Source organism: Scomber japonicus, chromosome 8 (genome assembly GCF_027409825.1).
Source record: "Scomber japonicus isolate fScoJap1 chromosome 8, fScoJap1.pri, whole genome shotgun sequence".
Taxonomy (NCBI): domain Eukaryota; kingdom Metazoa; phylum Chordata; class Actinopteri; order Scombriformes; family Scombridae; genus Scomber; species Scomber japonicus.
The window spans coordinates 9546550-9558572 of record NC_070585.1 but is presented as its reverse complement, the minus strand read 5'-3'; the positions used below and the strand labels follow the sequence as shown (position 1 = coordinate 9558572).

The 12023-nt window shown below is 41.1% G+C and overlaps 2 protein-coding genes and 2 non-coding genes across 6 annotated transcripts; 1 reads left to right on the top strand and 3 right to left on the bottom strand.

The window, feature by feature from the left end:
* Positions 1-125: 125 nt before the first annotated feature.
* On the top strand, positions 126-5445 carry mospd1 (motile sperm domain containing 1). The gene is made up of 6 exons (XM_053324389.1): positions 126-220; positions 2128-2428; positions 2526-2601; positions 2912-3144; positions 4412-4573; positions 4671-5445. The coding sequence occupies exons 2-6, from the start codon at positions 2275-2277 to the stop codon at positions 4700-4702; spliced, it is 657 nt and encodes a 218-aa protein (XP_053180364.1). The 5' UTR covers positions 126-220; positions 2128-2274; the 3' UTR covers positions 4703-5445.
* A 1543-nt stretch (positions 5446-6988) lies between these two features.
* pabir2 (PABIR family member 2) lies at positions 6989-11176 on the bottom strand. Of its 3 annotated transcripts, none has more exons than XM_053324380.1 (10): positions 10737-11176; positions 10494-10572; positions 10345-10398; positions 9919-9962; positions 9745-9799; positions 9321-9422; positions 8692-8780; positions 8048-8112; positions 7822-7918; positions 6989-7587 (listed from the first exon to the last, which is right to left on the bottom strand). In XM_053324380.1, the coding sequence occupies exons 1-10, from the start codon at positions 10859-10861 to the stop codon at positions 7449-7451; spliced, it is 849 nt and encodes a 282-aa protein (XP_053180355.1). In that variant the 5' UTR covers positions 10862-11176; the 3' UTR covers positions 6989-7448. The 3 variants fall into 3 exon arrangements, with proteins under 3 accessions (XP_053180355.1, XP_053180356.1, XP_053180357.1); XM_053324381.1 differs by having other exon boundaries at positions 8692-8777; XM_053324382.1 differs by having other exon boundaries at positions 10721-10859.
* On the bottom strand, positions 9515-9663 carry LOC128363541 (small nucleolar RNA U109). The gene has a single exon (XR_008321696.1). It is a non-coding gene; the product is annotated as a small nucleolar RNA U109 (small nucleolar RNA).
* LOC128363542 (small nucleolar RNA U109) lies at positions 10163-10302 on the bottom strand. The gene has a single exon (XR_008321697.1). It is a non-coding gene; the product is annotated as a small nucleolar RNA U109 (small nucleolar RNA).
* Positions 11177-12023: the final 847 nt, after the last annotated feature.

Below are 12023 nucleotides of genomic sequence, written 5' to 3'. Positions count from 1 at the left end.
AGTTATAACAAACATTGTGTTTATTATTGTTGTTTATCTTGACGTATCTTTACGTCGTTTTGTTGACGTCTTGCACGTTGTCGTCCTCCCAGCATGCACCGCGAGCTCTGCATTGACAAAGAAAAAAAAAGGGCTGTGAAGAAACAACAACAGGGTGGATCAGGAGCACTAACCTCGGAGACAACATAAACAATAGACTAACCAACGTGCTGACAACAAGGTAAAGTCTCTCTGTCACTTTTTTCTTGACATAAAATAACTTTTGGTTTTATTTTCTGTAATGACACTGCGTGAGGATGAGGTTTAGTGGCTATCTTAGCCGGCTAACGCTAGCCAACGTTAACACTATTACACAGCCTTACAGTATTTCATATTATGTTATTACAGTGTCATAGCAAGCAAATGTAATGAAACTGCAGGGCTGGGTTACCAATTGTTATTAAGGATGGTATATTTTGTTGTAAATGACCCTGTCGTTAAATTAATATCCAACACGTTTCCTTAAAGACCTGTTTTCTGGTGTGTGTTTACGGTGCAGCTCATGATTACACTGCAGTTTAACGGCAGCGTACATTTATACTTACATATCATGCATATACGATTATACAGCTTGCTGCATAACGTATTTGTTGGAGAATACGTGTAGATAGTGAAAATAAACTTCACTACAGCTGCGTTTCTCAAAATGTTTTTTTTTTTTTACGTGTACGTGAAAAAATGTTGCGACACCACGAGCCTGGTCCACGAGCTCTACTGTAACCATGTAAACACACGCGGCCACGTGACCAGCCACATGGAGCTTACTTTGTCTTGTCTGCTTGGTTGAACCACACTTTACCTGTTTAATCTTGAACACATCTCAAGAATCAAGTTGCTGTGGCTGTCACTTATTATTTCGCTGCTCAAACTGTTAAAATAATTGAGATACTTCACCAAAAAAACACTAAAACCATGCATTCAAAGTAAGTAGTGATATGTCAGCCATTTAATGTACAGTTCTAATAATTGTAAAAAGTCAGTATACAGGTTTTAGATTTGGATGAACTTTTAAATGTACACTATGAATATCACTATAAAATCCACTGTGCCTAGACATTATATATATTTATTTCAGTCTAAAATTCAAAATGTGCTATACGTTTTACTCATTACTGTATATCTGAACAGGCTGTATATACTGTACATAACCACTGACTACATACATATAAAGTAACATGTAATTTTTACCATTTAACATTTATCTCAGCACTATATGAATTCTGTTTACAGTTCCCAGAAACGGTTTCACCTGAATATAGTCATTCCTTGTGTATATTGTGTTGTTATTTTTGTGTAAGTACAATGAGAGCCACTAAAGAGGAGTGACTATCAGTGTACACAACATTTCTTTCATGTGTAAATATATTTGGCTAAAGATGATTTTTATTCTAATATTTTGGTATTTGACTCATCCTAAGTAGTGCCAAGTTTTGTCCAAGTCTGCTTCAAAATACTTGTCAGACTGTACATATTATTAAGAAGTCCATACATAAAATACATTGAAATAGTCTTTGGTTGCTGATTGTTTTTCAATTCTGGCATAAGGAGATCACATCCACTCAGCAATTGAAGTTTCAGTTGAAGCCAGCATGAGCCTTCAACAGTCCCAGCTAGACAAATCAAGTACGAAATCAGTACCAAAAATGTAATATTTCCTCTTTATTTGACCAGTTCTGACTGTTGAAGCCTGACTGTTTCAATGAATATGAAACAAAGTAAAGACTGGGTATTTTGTCTCCAATCTGTTAGATTGGAATCACATTTGGAAGCAACCACTTTACAGCCAGTGTGATGCGTAGAGACAGTTACAGCAACCAAAAGCTGTCTAAATGTAATTGAGTATTGATTTGAGAAAGAGTTGAACAAATGGAAACTTGTGCTTCATATTGTGTAATCTTCCTTGTATTTGTCACAACGTATTCATCTTCAAAGTAACTGGAAACAGTAAAATAAAAATGAATAACAAATGCAATGTTTTCCTCAGAAATGTAGCAGAGTAAAAATCTTATTAAAATGTAAATAAGTGGAACCCCAGTGCCTCTTGAGTAAATGCACCCACTCATTCTCCACCTGTGTTTTTTTTCACAGTACCATATCATGGCCCTAAGGAGCTGATAGAAGGAAGTGCCCTTCTCACCTAAAGGGTGTTAACACAGCTTGATAGTTTGTAGAGAGAGGGGTGGGGGGGCCCAGGCAGACCGTGGACGGGGAAGGGGAAAAGCTCAGCTGGAGCCAATGCAGCAGCAGCACCGACAGCCTGAGCTGGTGGAAGGAAGCCTTCCCGTGTTCGTGTTCCCCACTGAGCTCATCTTCTACGCAGATGAGCAGACGTCTCACAAGCAGGTGCTCACCCTCTATAATCCCTATGAGTTCGCTCTCAAGTTCAAAGGTGAGTGAGCAGAGGAGTTCATAAACATGTGTGCTTTCTAGTGTTTGGTTTTGATCCCACATGATTGAAATAATCTGTGTTTTTTCTTCTTTGTCAGTGCTGTGCACAGCGCCAAACAAGTACACTGTGGTGGATGCTACAGGAGCTGTCAAGCCACAGTGCTGTGTTGACATGTGAGTTTCTTATGTTAGTAGGGATCACTGTGATAGTGTTATATCACCGTAGGAGTCACGTGTCTCATATGTGATGTTCTTGCTAGATTCCTGCTCATGTCTTTATTTTTGATCACTTACTTTGTTTAATATTAACTTGTAGGCTGATGGGTTTGATTGTAAGTTGTTAGTCAGGTGGTTCATCACAGCTTCCAGCTCCAAGTTACATGACACTTTATAATTACACACTGTGTGAGCTTTCCAGCATTCAGTGCTGTTTGTTCCCCACTTTTCATGCTTCTCCTCTGTCTCATTTTCTGTGTCTTTGCAGAGTAATCAGACACAGAGATGTGCGGGCGTGCCATTACGGGGTGTACGACAAGTTCCGACTGCAGGTGTCGGAGCAGAGTCAGCGGAAAGCTCTGGGCCGCAAAGAGGTGACAGCCACGCTCCGTCCCTCGGCCTCACAGGAGCCGTCCAGCCTCCGACCCCAAGATGAGGAACGCAGACTCAAAGAGCAGCTCGCAGACAGCGAGTTCTTTGAACAGACTGCCTTTCAAACAGGTAGGATGTAGGACTGTTGTGTGGTCACTAGATGGAGCCAAATACTCATAAGGCTCATGTTTGGGAACATTTTACTATTCACAAAACATGGTATCTTATATTCCATAATGCTGCCTCTATATAACCTATCTCCTAATCTATATTATCTAATGTAAAAATGATGACTTAGTCTACAAAGTAAGACAACAATAATAGTAATAATAATAACAATGATGATAAAGTCTGTTCATCTGCTCCTGCACTCATCTTTTAGCAAGGTAGGTTCATGTACACTGTCTTTTAGCTGATCTCCTGTTTGGCAATATACTGTTAAGATAATCATATGCAAAGACATCTTTACTGTATAACATGTAATATAATCTTTACACAGTCTAAGTCTGTTATTATCAACAAATACAAGATACAAGAATACAATGACCTCTACTCTCATCTCACCACTGTTATATTTATACATTTCAATGCTTTCAAATGCTACTTATGATGACGTGAAATTGCATAAATGCAAGAGAGGTATTTAAACTTTAGAAGAATTAAAATGAAGGTTTAAACATATAAATAAAACAAAACAAAACAAAAAAAAAAAATATATATATATACAGTATATAGTGTAGAGTTGATGGTGAAGACACAAAATAATGACAATGAGTTAGCAATTTTGGACACAGCCATTGTCTATGTCTCCAAAGTCTGTTATATATTTTTCCTCTGTGCCACAGATCCACATTATTTATTTATATATTTTTGTTAAAGATTTTGTTGGCATAGACACCTTTATTTATCAGTAGACTGACAGGAAACATGAGAGAGAGGGGGTTGTGATATGCAGCAAAGGACCTCCGCTCGGGATTTGAACCGGGGTCAGCTGTGTGTATAGCATGCGCTCTAACCACTCGACCACCTGCGCGCCCAGATCCCCATTATTGACCTGTTACACCATTAAAACACACATTAGTGAACCGTATTGTAGAACTGGGTGACATTTTCCTCTGTTTGAGTCAATCCTGCACGCACTGTCCTGCTGCCTTAAATACCTCGCATCTGAACCTCAACAAAAAACCCCAAACTAATGAACTACTGTTAACTCATCTTTAACTTAAACTAGCTAGAGTTGATGCCACGTAGTATTTAGAGACTGACTGAAGTCTGCTAGTTTTTGGTCTTTTCATGAGATTTGTTGGCAGTAACAAAAAGGTAAAATATTGTCCATAGCTTGGCTTGTGTACCTTTTCACATCTGATGTCAGTTAGTGTGTCTGTGTGACTGACAGAGAGCCGTCCTGTTGCCGGAGGACCCAGTCTGTTGACGGTGCTGCTCGGGCTGGTGTGTATGGCCGCCCTGATGCTCCCGACGTTGGGGGAGCAAGAATCTACTGTGCCTGTCTACCTCCACTTAAGTGTTAACAAGAAACTTGTAGCTGCTTATGTTCTCGGTGAGTGATCGCAATCAGCGAAGATAGAAAATGGTCAGATTTGATGTTCTTCAAGAAATCATTCCATTGCTCTGTTTGGTGTCTTGTTATATTTTAGGTCTTCTTACAATGGTCATCCTACGCACATGAAGTGCCCTGAGCTGAGAGAGGAGGAGGAGAGTGAGGAGGAGGAGGGGAATCTTAAAAAGACAGAGAGAACATTCTCACACCAGAGGCACTACTTCGCTTCAATGAGTAGAGCTGACAGCATGGGGGATGGGGGGGCACGGGGGTCTCCTATCTCCCTGGAAACATTCAGTACATTTTAGAATACTTGTTATAAAATCCACGTATTTGTGTTAATACATAAGATTGACACAATAGTGAACTGATGCAAACAGCGCAGGACCTCCTGCGTACAGGTCAAAGGCACGGTAGCGTGAGAGGAGGAGCTGTACCTTGAAGCGGGCCATGAAGAATCATGAGTCCATTCAAAGTGTCGTCTGGCCTCATATACCCCCGCACCCCCACCCCCGTGTCTGTATTTCTATTGCCATTATGTAAACACAACATGGTTAACTTGAGTGTGAAGGAATTTACATGCAAACATGTATATAAAGCCATTAAAAACGTTTTCTTATGGTATTCACCTGTAACCATCATTATATTGATGTTTTAAAGCATTTTCTTGTGTGTGTAGACTCTGATGACTAAATGCAGTTTATTTGCATGTGTGGGTACCCATTTGAATGAGTTTTTATTTTTCCAGCAGTTAATATACAGAACTTTTACATGTCACCGAAGGAAGGTCATCTTCTGGAGATAATGGTTTGTCTGCCGCAGTATATCAATGCTCCAAACGTTTAATAAAGTCTCTACGCATCTGTCTGCTATGATGTTTACATGTTGGGTCAGTAGGGCAACTTTATGTGACTAGTAAACCTTTGTAATGATTCTTACTGAAAATAATAGTCTCTCTGGAGGCTGGATGTTGTGACATGATTGGTCACTGCTTGCATACCATTTAGTTCCAGAGCTGTAAATAGTGTTTCCTTGAAGCAGTGTTAATGTTTTAAATGAGTTGTGTACTTGTTTAAAGGCTGCAGACAAGAACACTTTGAATATTCAAAACAGTTACTCGCACACATGTATAATAAAGAAATAATTTATTTAGTCCTGATGTCTGATGGCAATCACAAAAAGACACAAGCATAGGCATGGTGTTAGCCATCATGGCAGATTACAGTCTTTCCATTACCCAAACACTTCCTAAGATGACTGAGGGTGGGGGGGCAATAATCATCTTGGAAAAATTCATCTTGTTGACAGCAGGGCGAGCTGACAGCTTTTTCCATTTTCTAACTTGGATAAAAAAGGAAAAAGACAATCAGTGAAAGAACTGCAACCACACTTTTCTTTGTTAAAAAAGGGCACACTTCCATAAAATGATTTACAATCACTTCCTTGTTCGCACACAATCAAAAGGCTACGGGAATCATGGAGGGGTTCACATAGAAATAGGACATTGGAGCTAATGGAGGTGCAAAAGACTCATTACAGTACAGACTTCACCTCATACTGTACTGCTTTGATTTGTTTTATCCAATACGAGAAGGTAACGTCTTCCTTGCTTTAGACTTGCACACAGGGTGAAACATAAAAATTCTGGGCAAAAAAAAAAAAAAAAAAAGCACTAAATGTAACCACAGCAGAAACAGCAGCCTCTTTACTAACAATGTGACGCTGCCATTTTGTTTTTGCTGCAGCAGGTTGTGACAACACAAATGGTTAATTTCCTGGGGGGAAAGGAGAAGGGGTAAAAACTTAACAAGCTCTGACTTTTTTTAATGTTTTTTTAAACATGTTGCCAAAAGGAGGAGAGAAAAAAAAGGGAATCATTACTATACTGTTCATCTACAAAAACATCCTGACAAAAACACAGGATACAGCAGCCTGTAGTGTTGAAAGCCCAACAGTGGTAATCATCTAATTCTGTCCACAATTAACTGCTCATTCAAGGCAATTAAAGCTGCAGCATTTCATTGGGGGGAAAAGGGGAGGTCAAAGCTGAAATGTAAAAAACAAAAACACAGTTCACAGCCTATACCATAAAAATAATCAGAATATCTCCTTGAAAACATAACTTTCTCTTACAATATAACAGTAAGGAAATCTCCATAGTTCTACCCTGGAAGTAGTTTTGTTCCTTTACAAAGAAAACATCAGCTGTTGGAGACCTGTGCCCACATTCATCTCACAGCCACAAACTTTAAACTATGTATGACATATGACAAGGTTAATATGTACATAATTACAAACAAAGCAGGAAAACAATAAGTTAAATCTTTTCTTACAAAAAAAAAAAATCTGCACACTGTGTACATACAGAGGCCTGTGGACTGAAGTTCTCCAGCACTAATGTACACATCCAAATAGTCTTTTTTTTCCTTTTCTCGTTTTGTCCAGTGCTCGATGTCTCTCCAGTGAGGGGAACTGGTGGGACAGATTTGCAGGATAGCCACTTATATGAAAACACGGTATCACTATGAAGTCAAGCACCATCCCGAGATCCTCTACTAGCAGCTGGTGCTCGGTGTCTTCAGTCCATCCCAGTTTGACTAGGTTTTTTTTTTTTTTTTAAACCTCTACACGCATCAACTTGTCCATGGCTTTAGTTTCCTTAATTCAAAAAAACACATCTGGACCCTCCCACTAGAAGCCATGAAAACTGCCGTTCAGAAGCAAAACATGGAATATTTTCACTTTGACTAAATCTAAGCGATGGTGAGGTGGAGGGTCTGAGGAACAAACTCGTTCCCTGGAGAGAGAGAGAGAGAGACACACAGATCTAGAGAGGTCTGTTCTTTTACAGCCGTCCTCTTTGTGCGTCCCGTGCTCACTTTGGAGACAAGTCCTGGAGGGAGGCGAAGGGCGAGTTGCTGGACGAGGAGGGCGACACTCCCTCCATTTTGCCCGGGGAATCTGTGGAGGAGCCGACGCTGCTGAGGCTGCCGTCCAGCAAATCTGGAGAGTGACTGAAAGGAAAAAAAAAAAAAAAAGGTTACATTGTGCAGGCTGTAGGAACTAACAAACAACAAATTATGTTGCTGCAGTATATCCATCTATCCAATTTCAGTTGAGTAAATTATTTAAAATACATAACTAAAATTTTGCTTTAAATGTAACAAAGCTAATCCAACCACAATGTAGCTGGCTGGCTAGCTTGACTTATCACCCAAACTGTGTGATTTTGACACTTCTCATCTTACCAGGAGCTCAGTTCTGACAGGTTGGACACATCAGAGGACAGCATGGTGGTGGTGCCCTGGAAGAGCCTCTTAGGTTGACTCTCCGTCTCCATCTCACCTGTGGAAAAAGAAAGAGAGCCTTACATTTAATAGATCTGTCAGAGCATGTTTTCTTCAGATATTTATTAGTCATTCTAAAAGCACACAGTGATGCATTTAGGTTTTCCAGCTATGTGAAGCAGCTCACCTTTACGTTTCATTGGCCCGAGTATGCTGGCTCTGATGCAGTTGATCGGGCTTTGACTCCGTCGGCTGAGGAACACAAAACATGCACGTTGTCACACCAGTATACGTGTTCATTAAAAGCCACTGTCAACTGGAGCTGCTAATGATGCTGTACGAAAGCATCTGCCACATTAACATTTATCATAAAAGCTGCAATCATGAAGTCATAATAACTAAACTGCAGCGAAATCAGCATTTCTGACAGCAGACATATTGACTTGTCACACAATATAAAGCACAGGTGTTACTGGTAACATTAATTATGGCTCCGTTCCATTTAAGTGTCCCAGTAAGACAGGCGTGCACAATATCAGGGCCCTGCCATTGGAATTCACTCATTCATTAAGTTATTTATTCCTGTCTTCCTACCGTAACATGCTATGTCTTCTGTGAAAAATGCCTGTTGTCTATTTTGTAGACAGACTGGCAATGGGTAACCCATTTTATGCAAACAGGGGGGAAATTACTGTCAAATTGGAGCCAGCTGGTGCTATTGTAGCCTCACAGGAAACAGTACAACAGATGTTCATCAACTACACATTGGACTGAAGAGCAAGTAAAAACTGGTGAATTGTAAAGGACATAAAGTAAAGACTTGTTCCTCACCTGAATCGTCGTGTTGGGCTGGGTATTGGGCTCGGTGTTAGGCCGTTGCTGCTCACAAGGATTTGTAGTGAAGGAGAGAAACACTGCTGCTTGCAAGAAAGAAAATTTAAAAGAAATTAAAAATAGACACTTAGACCAGAGGGTAACAGCTCAAGCATCCAAAAATGCACTTAATTATTACCAGATTACAGCTTCAGTAAAAGTTAATATTTTATAGGAGGAGCATGTGTAACCAAATTAGCAGTAAATTTACTGTTTCTATATGGAGATGTGGCCTGGATGCAAGCCTGCACTGAGCCGGGGGAGACAGCTGCATGGATTAAAATGAGTGTATCTGTTGCATGTGACATGCACATGAAAAGACACATCTGACAAGCTTGTTGCCCAGACACAGGGTTAACCAAAATGCTCAGGACTCCTGTTTACTTTTTTTTTCTCTTCCCCCCCAACGGCTAATAAATTGTTTCCCGCAGGCGACCACACAGTCCTCCATTCATCAGTCTGGGTTGTGAGTTACTGGTGAAATCAGGTTACCGCAAACCATGGAAACACTTTAATCATTACCTTCATCTGGTTATTCACAGTGTTATCAGGTTACGTGTATATAAACATACTGAGATCAGATGTACCTTTTTTCCTATGCCTCTGGTTGGGGATGGTGCAGGAGACACAGGGACAAAGTCGATACGCTTCGGGGATGACGATGCAGACTTCTCCAAGTCATTGTCACTCTATAAAAACACACAGTCATCAAACACATTATCACGCCTCAGTGTATGTCTATGATACTGTGTAGTGAGGTAGTAAAAAATCCATCAAAATCCAGTGTTGGAGTATTATACTACCAACTCAGCCTGACCTTGAGAGACTGGTGGCCCTGTTAACTCCAAAGTGTTGATCTAGCATGTTTGTACTTGCCCCCTCTACAGAAATACAGAGGGGCCAACGATGGCCTAGGGCCAAAACATGCAGTGGGAAGGTACAGGACAACAGAACATATCAACAAGACTGATGGGGGCTTGGACGAGCTGTAATGAAGAGTTAATTCTTTACCAGACTCAGGCTTTCTTCCCAGGATTGGCTCATCTGCATAGCGGCTTGAACTTCCCTGTGTGTGCAAGAGTAGAAAACAAGGAAGATGTTCTCATCATTGTCTTTAAAACAAAGTGATGACAATTAAAGCCAATCTCTTCATCCAGCTGGTGTGTACATAAATACACAGCTTACCGCTCATGAGCAGTTTCCCTGTTCATCACATCTACACCCTCCTCCTGCAGGAGCAAACGAGAGGGTTAATGGTTTTAAAGTATTAGTTTACTTGCTTATTTTGCATTTTCCCCAACTACACATGCGCTTAATAAGCATTCCCAATTCAACATTCTACCACTTCTATCATTGTAATTTAGGCCTGATTCAGGCTCGGATGTTACAGACTAATAAAGCTTAACTAATCCATTGCTTCACATATTCTCTCTGTTGGAGTCTGATACTACCAATTGATCAACTCTGGAAGATCGATGGCCCTGTTAACTCCAAATTGTTACTCTAGCATGTTTATTTGACACCATCACTCCCTATGGCTTGAGAGGGAAACGGCGGTCTGACATGCTTGAACATCAGCATCATTTCCAAACACGACAACTGTGTTCTTACTTGTTTAATCTGATGAAGCCTGGTGCTGGGAACTCGGATGGGTGATGAAGGGACCTGTAAGGAAGGATGCGTGTGGATTGAACGCTCAAGACTGAATCAATTGAGAGACAATTGCTTTATAAAACATGTGTTTCATTTAAGGATTGTACCATATTGGGCCTGTTGACAACTGTAGTGCTATTTCTCCGGCTACGCAGCACCTCTCTCTGGAACACTTGGGAGTTATCGCTGTAATGACAAATTCACAAACCAAACATATGTCTTAGTCCATTGCCCCTACCCATGAACTCATTGTAATGTGATTACATCAGGGAGTTACTTCAATACATGTCAGGGCATAATAAAACACAATCAATTAAAGATTAGTTATTGTAACTGTTATATTGTAGAACCTTAAGCCATTTATCATTGGTGCACTGTTGGATCTCCTCAAGTGTCCATCGCTCTGAACTAATGAAGATGGGATGTCCAGATCCAGCTCCATCTTTTCTTGTGGCATGACTCCTGAGTTGTTCATTTTGCTTGCTAACGCTGACTGTCACCAGCTCGTTCAGTTAAAAACGCTGTTACATTGCTGCTCTCCAAACTTTGCCAACTTTACATGATTACGTGAAGAATCATTATCATCATCATCAATCAAGGCAACTGAGCTGACGGGAGATAGACCAGCTAACGGAATGCAGTCAACAGTCTGCTAAGTTAGGCCCTTTGCTCTGTGTAACTCCGCCGTTTAAGCAACTTCTCACTGGCTAATAAACATAACGTCTCCTCATATCGCAACTCTACAGTGAGCTACACCTGGCCTGTGCTAACGTTGCCTGTAACGTTACGACCAGTCACCAACTTTACTGATGGATGGTTAGCATGCCACGGCTACATACCGCACAATGCCCGGTAACTGTTAGCTACCGACCGGAGAGTCTGCTGGTGCGACCGAGACACTGCTGGACTACTCCCGCATGTTAGCGCGGTGAAACAGGTGACGTTAAACTACCGACGCCGCCGTTAAGTGAGTCTCATAACGCGAGTGTACCTTCTGACTAGCAGCTACAACCAGCAAACCCCGCTACCTAGCCGCACAGGCTAACTAGCTGTTAGCATTCATAGCCACAATGCCATGTCCAGAGAGAGGCCGGGTCACCATTTCGCCGGCTAAATGTCCCCGTCCATCAGTCTAATTGTTGCTACAGCTCACAGGCGATAACTAAGCCGTATATGCTGTAATTATTAAACGCTACACTGGCCCGTTTCTTTCGTTTCTGCAGAGCACCGCCAAGAATGAGCTGGATCCCAGAGTGGCTAGCGGCTAGCAGCTAACTTCACGCCCCTTTTTATCGTCATCGGATATGGCCAATCAGAGAGCGTCATTCGCCAAGCCTATCCAATCAGAAAGCTTCATCTTTTGGCTTTGTCCAATCAGACAGTTTCCTCTGCCGGCGTGCTCAGGAGGACTATGCTTACCTGCAGCGTTTGGTCCCGGACTATCAACTCTACCTGCAGATACTATCTTGTGTTGTTTTTCCATCTGGTTGACTGTACTGTGGATTTCAACGTACCAAATTCGCTGCTACGGTAGACATATGCTATGAACAGTATAGTTAAATATGTACAAATAGATGCTATGGCAGCTGGGCAGATATAGTCTATGGTTTGTTTTCATTTTTTTCTTTTCTTTTTCC

Bases quoted from the DNA above. Each gene is read 5' to 3' on its own strand.
- mospd1 (XM_053324389.1), top strand. From the start codon at position 2,275: ATGCAGCAGCAGCACCGACAGCCTGAGCTGGTGGAAGGAAGCCTTCCC. The intron at 2,429-2,525 runs GTGAGTGAGCAG...CTTCTTTGTCAG, and splicing joins GTTCGCTCTCAAGTTCAAAG to TGCTGTGCACAGCGCCAAAC. The intron at 4,574-4,670 runs GTGAGTGATCGC...GTTATATTTTAG, and splicing joins TGTAGCTGCTTATGTTCTCG to GTCTTCTTACAATGGTCATC.
- pabir2 (XM_053324380.1), bottom strand. From the start codon at position 10,861: ATGAACAACTCAGGAGTCATGCCACAAGAAAAGATGGAGCTGGATCTG. The intron at 10,399-10,493 runs GTACAATCCTTA...CCTTCCTTACAG, and splicing joins TTGTCAACAGGCCCAATATG to GTCCCTTCATCACCCATCCG. The intron at 7,588-7,821 runs GTAAGATGAGAA...TTTTCCTTTCAG, and splicing joins CTGTCAGAACTGAGCTCCTG to TCACTCTCCAGATTTGCTGG.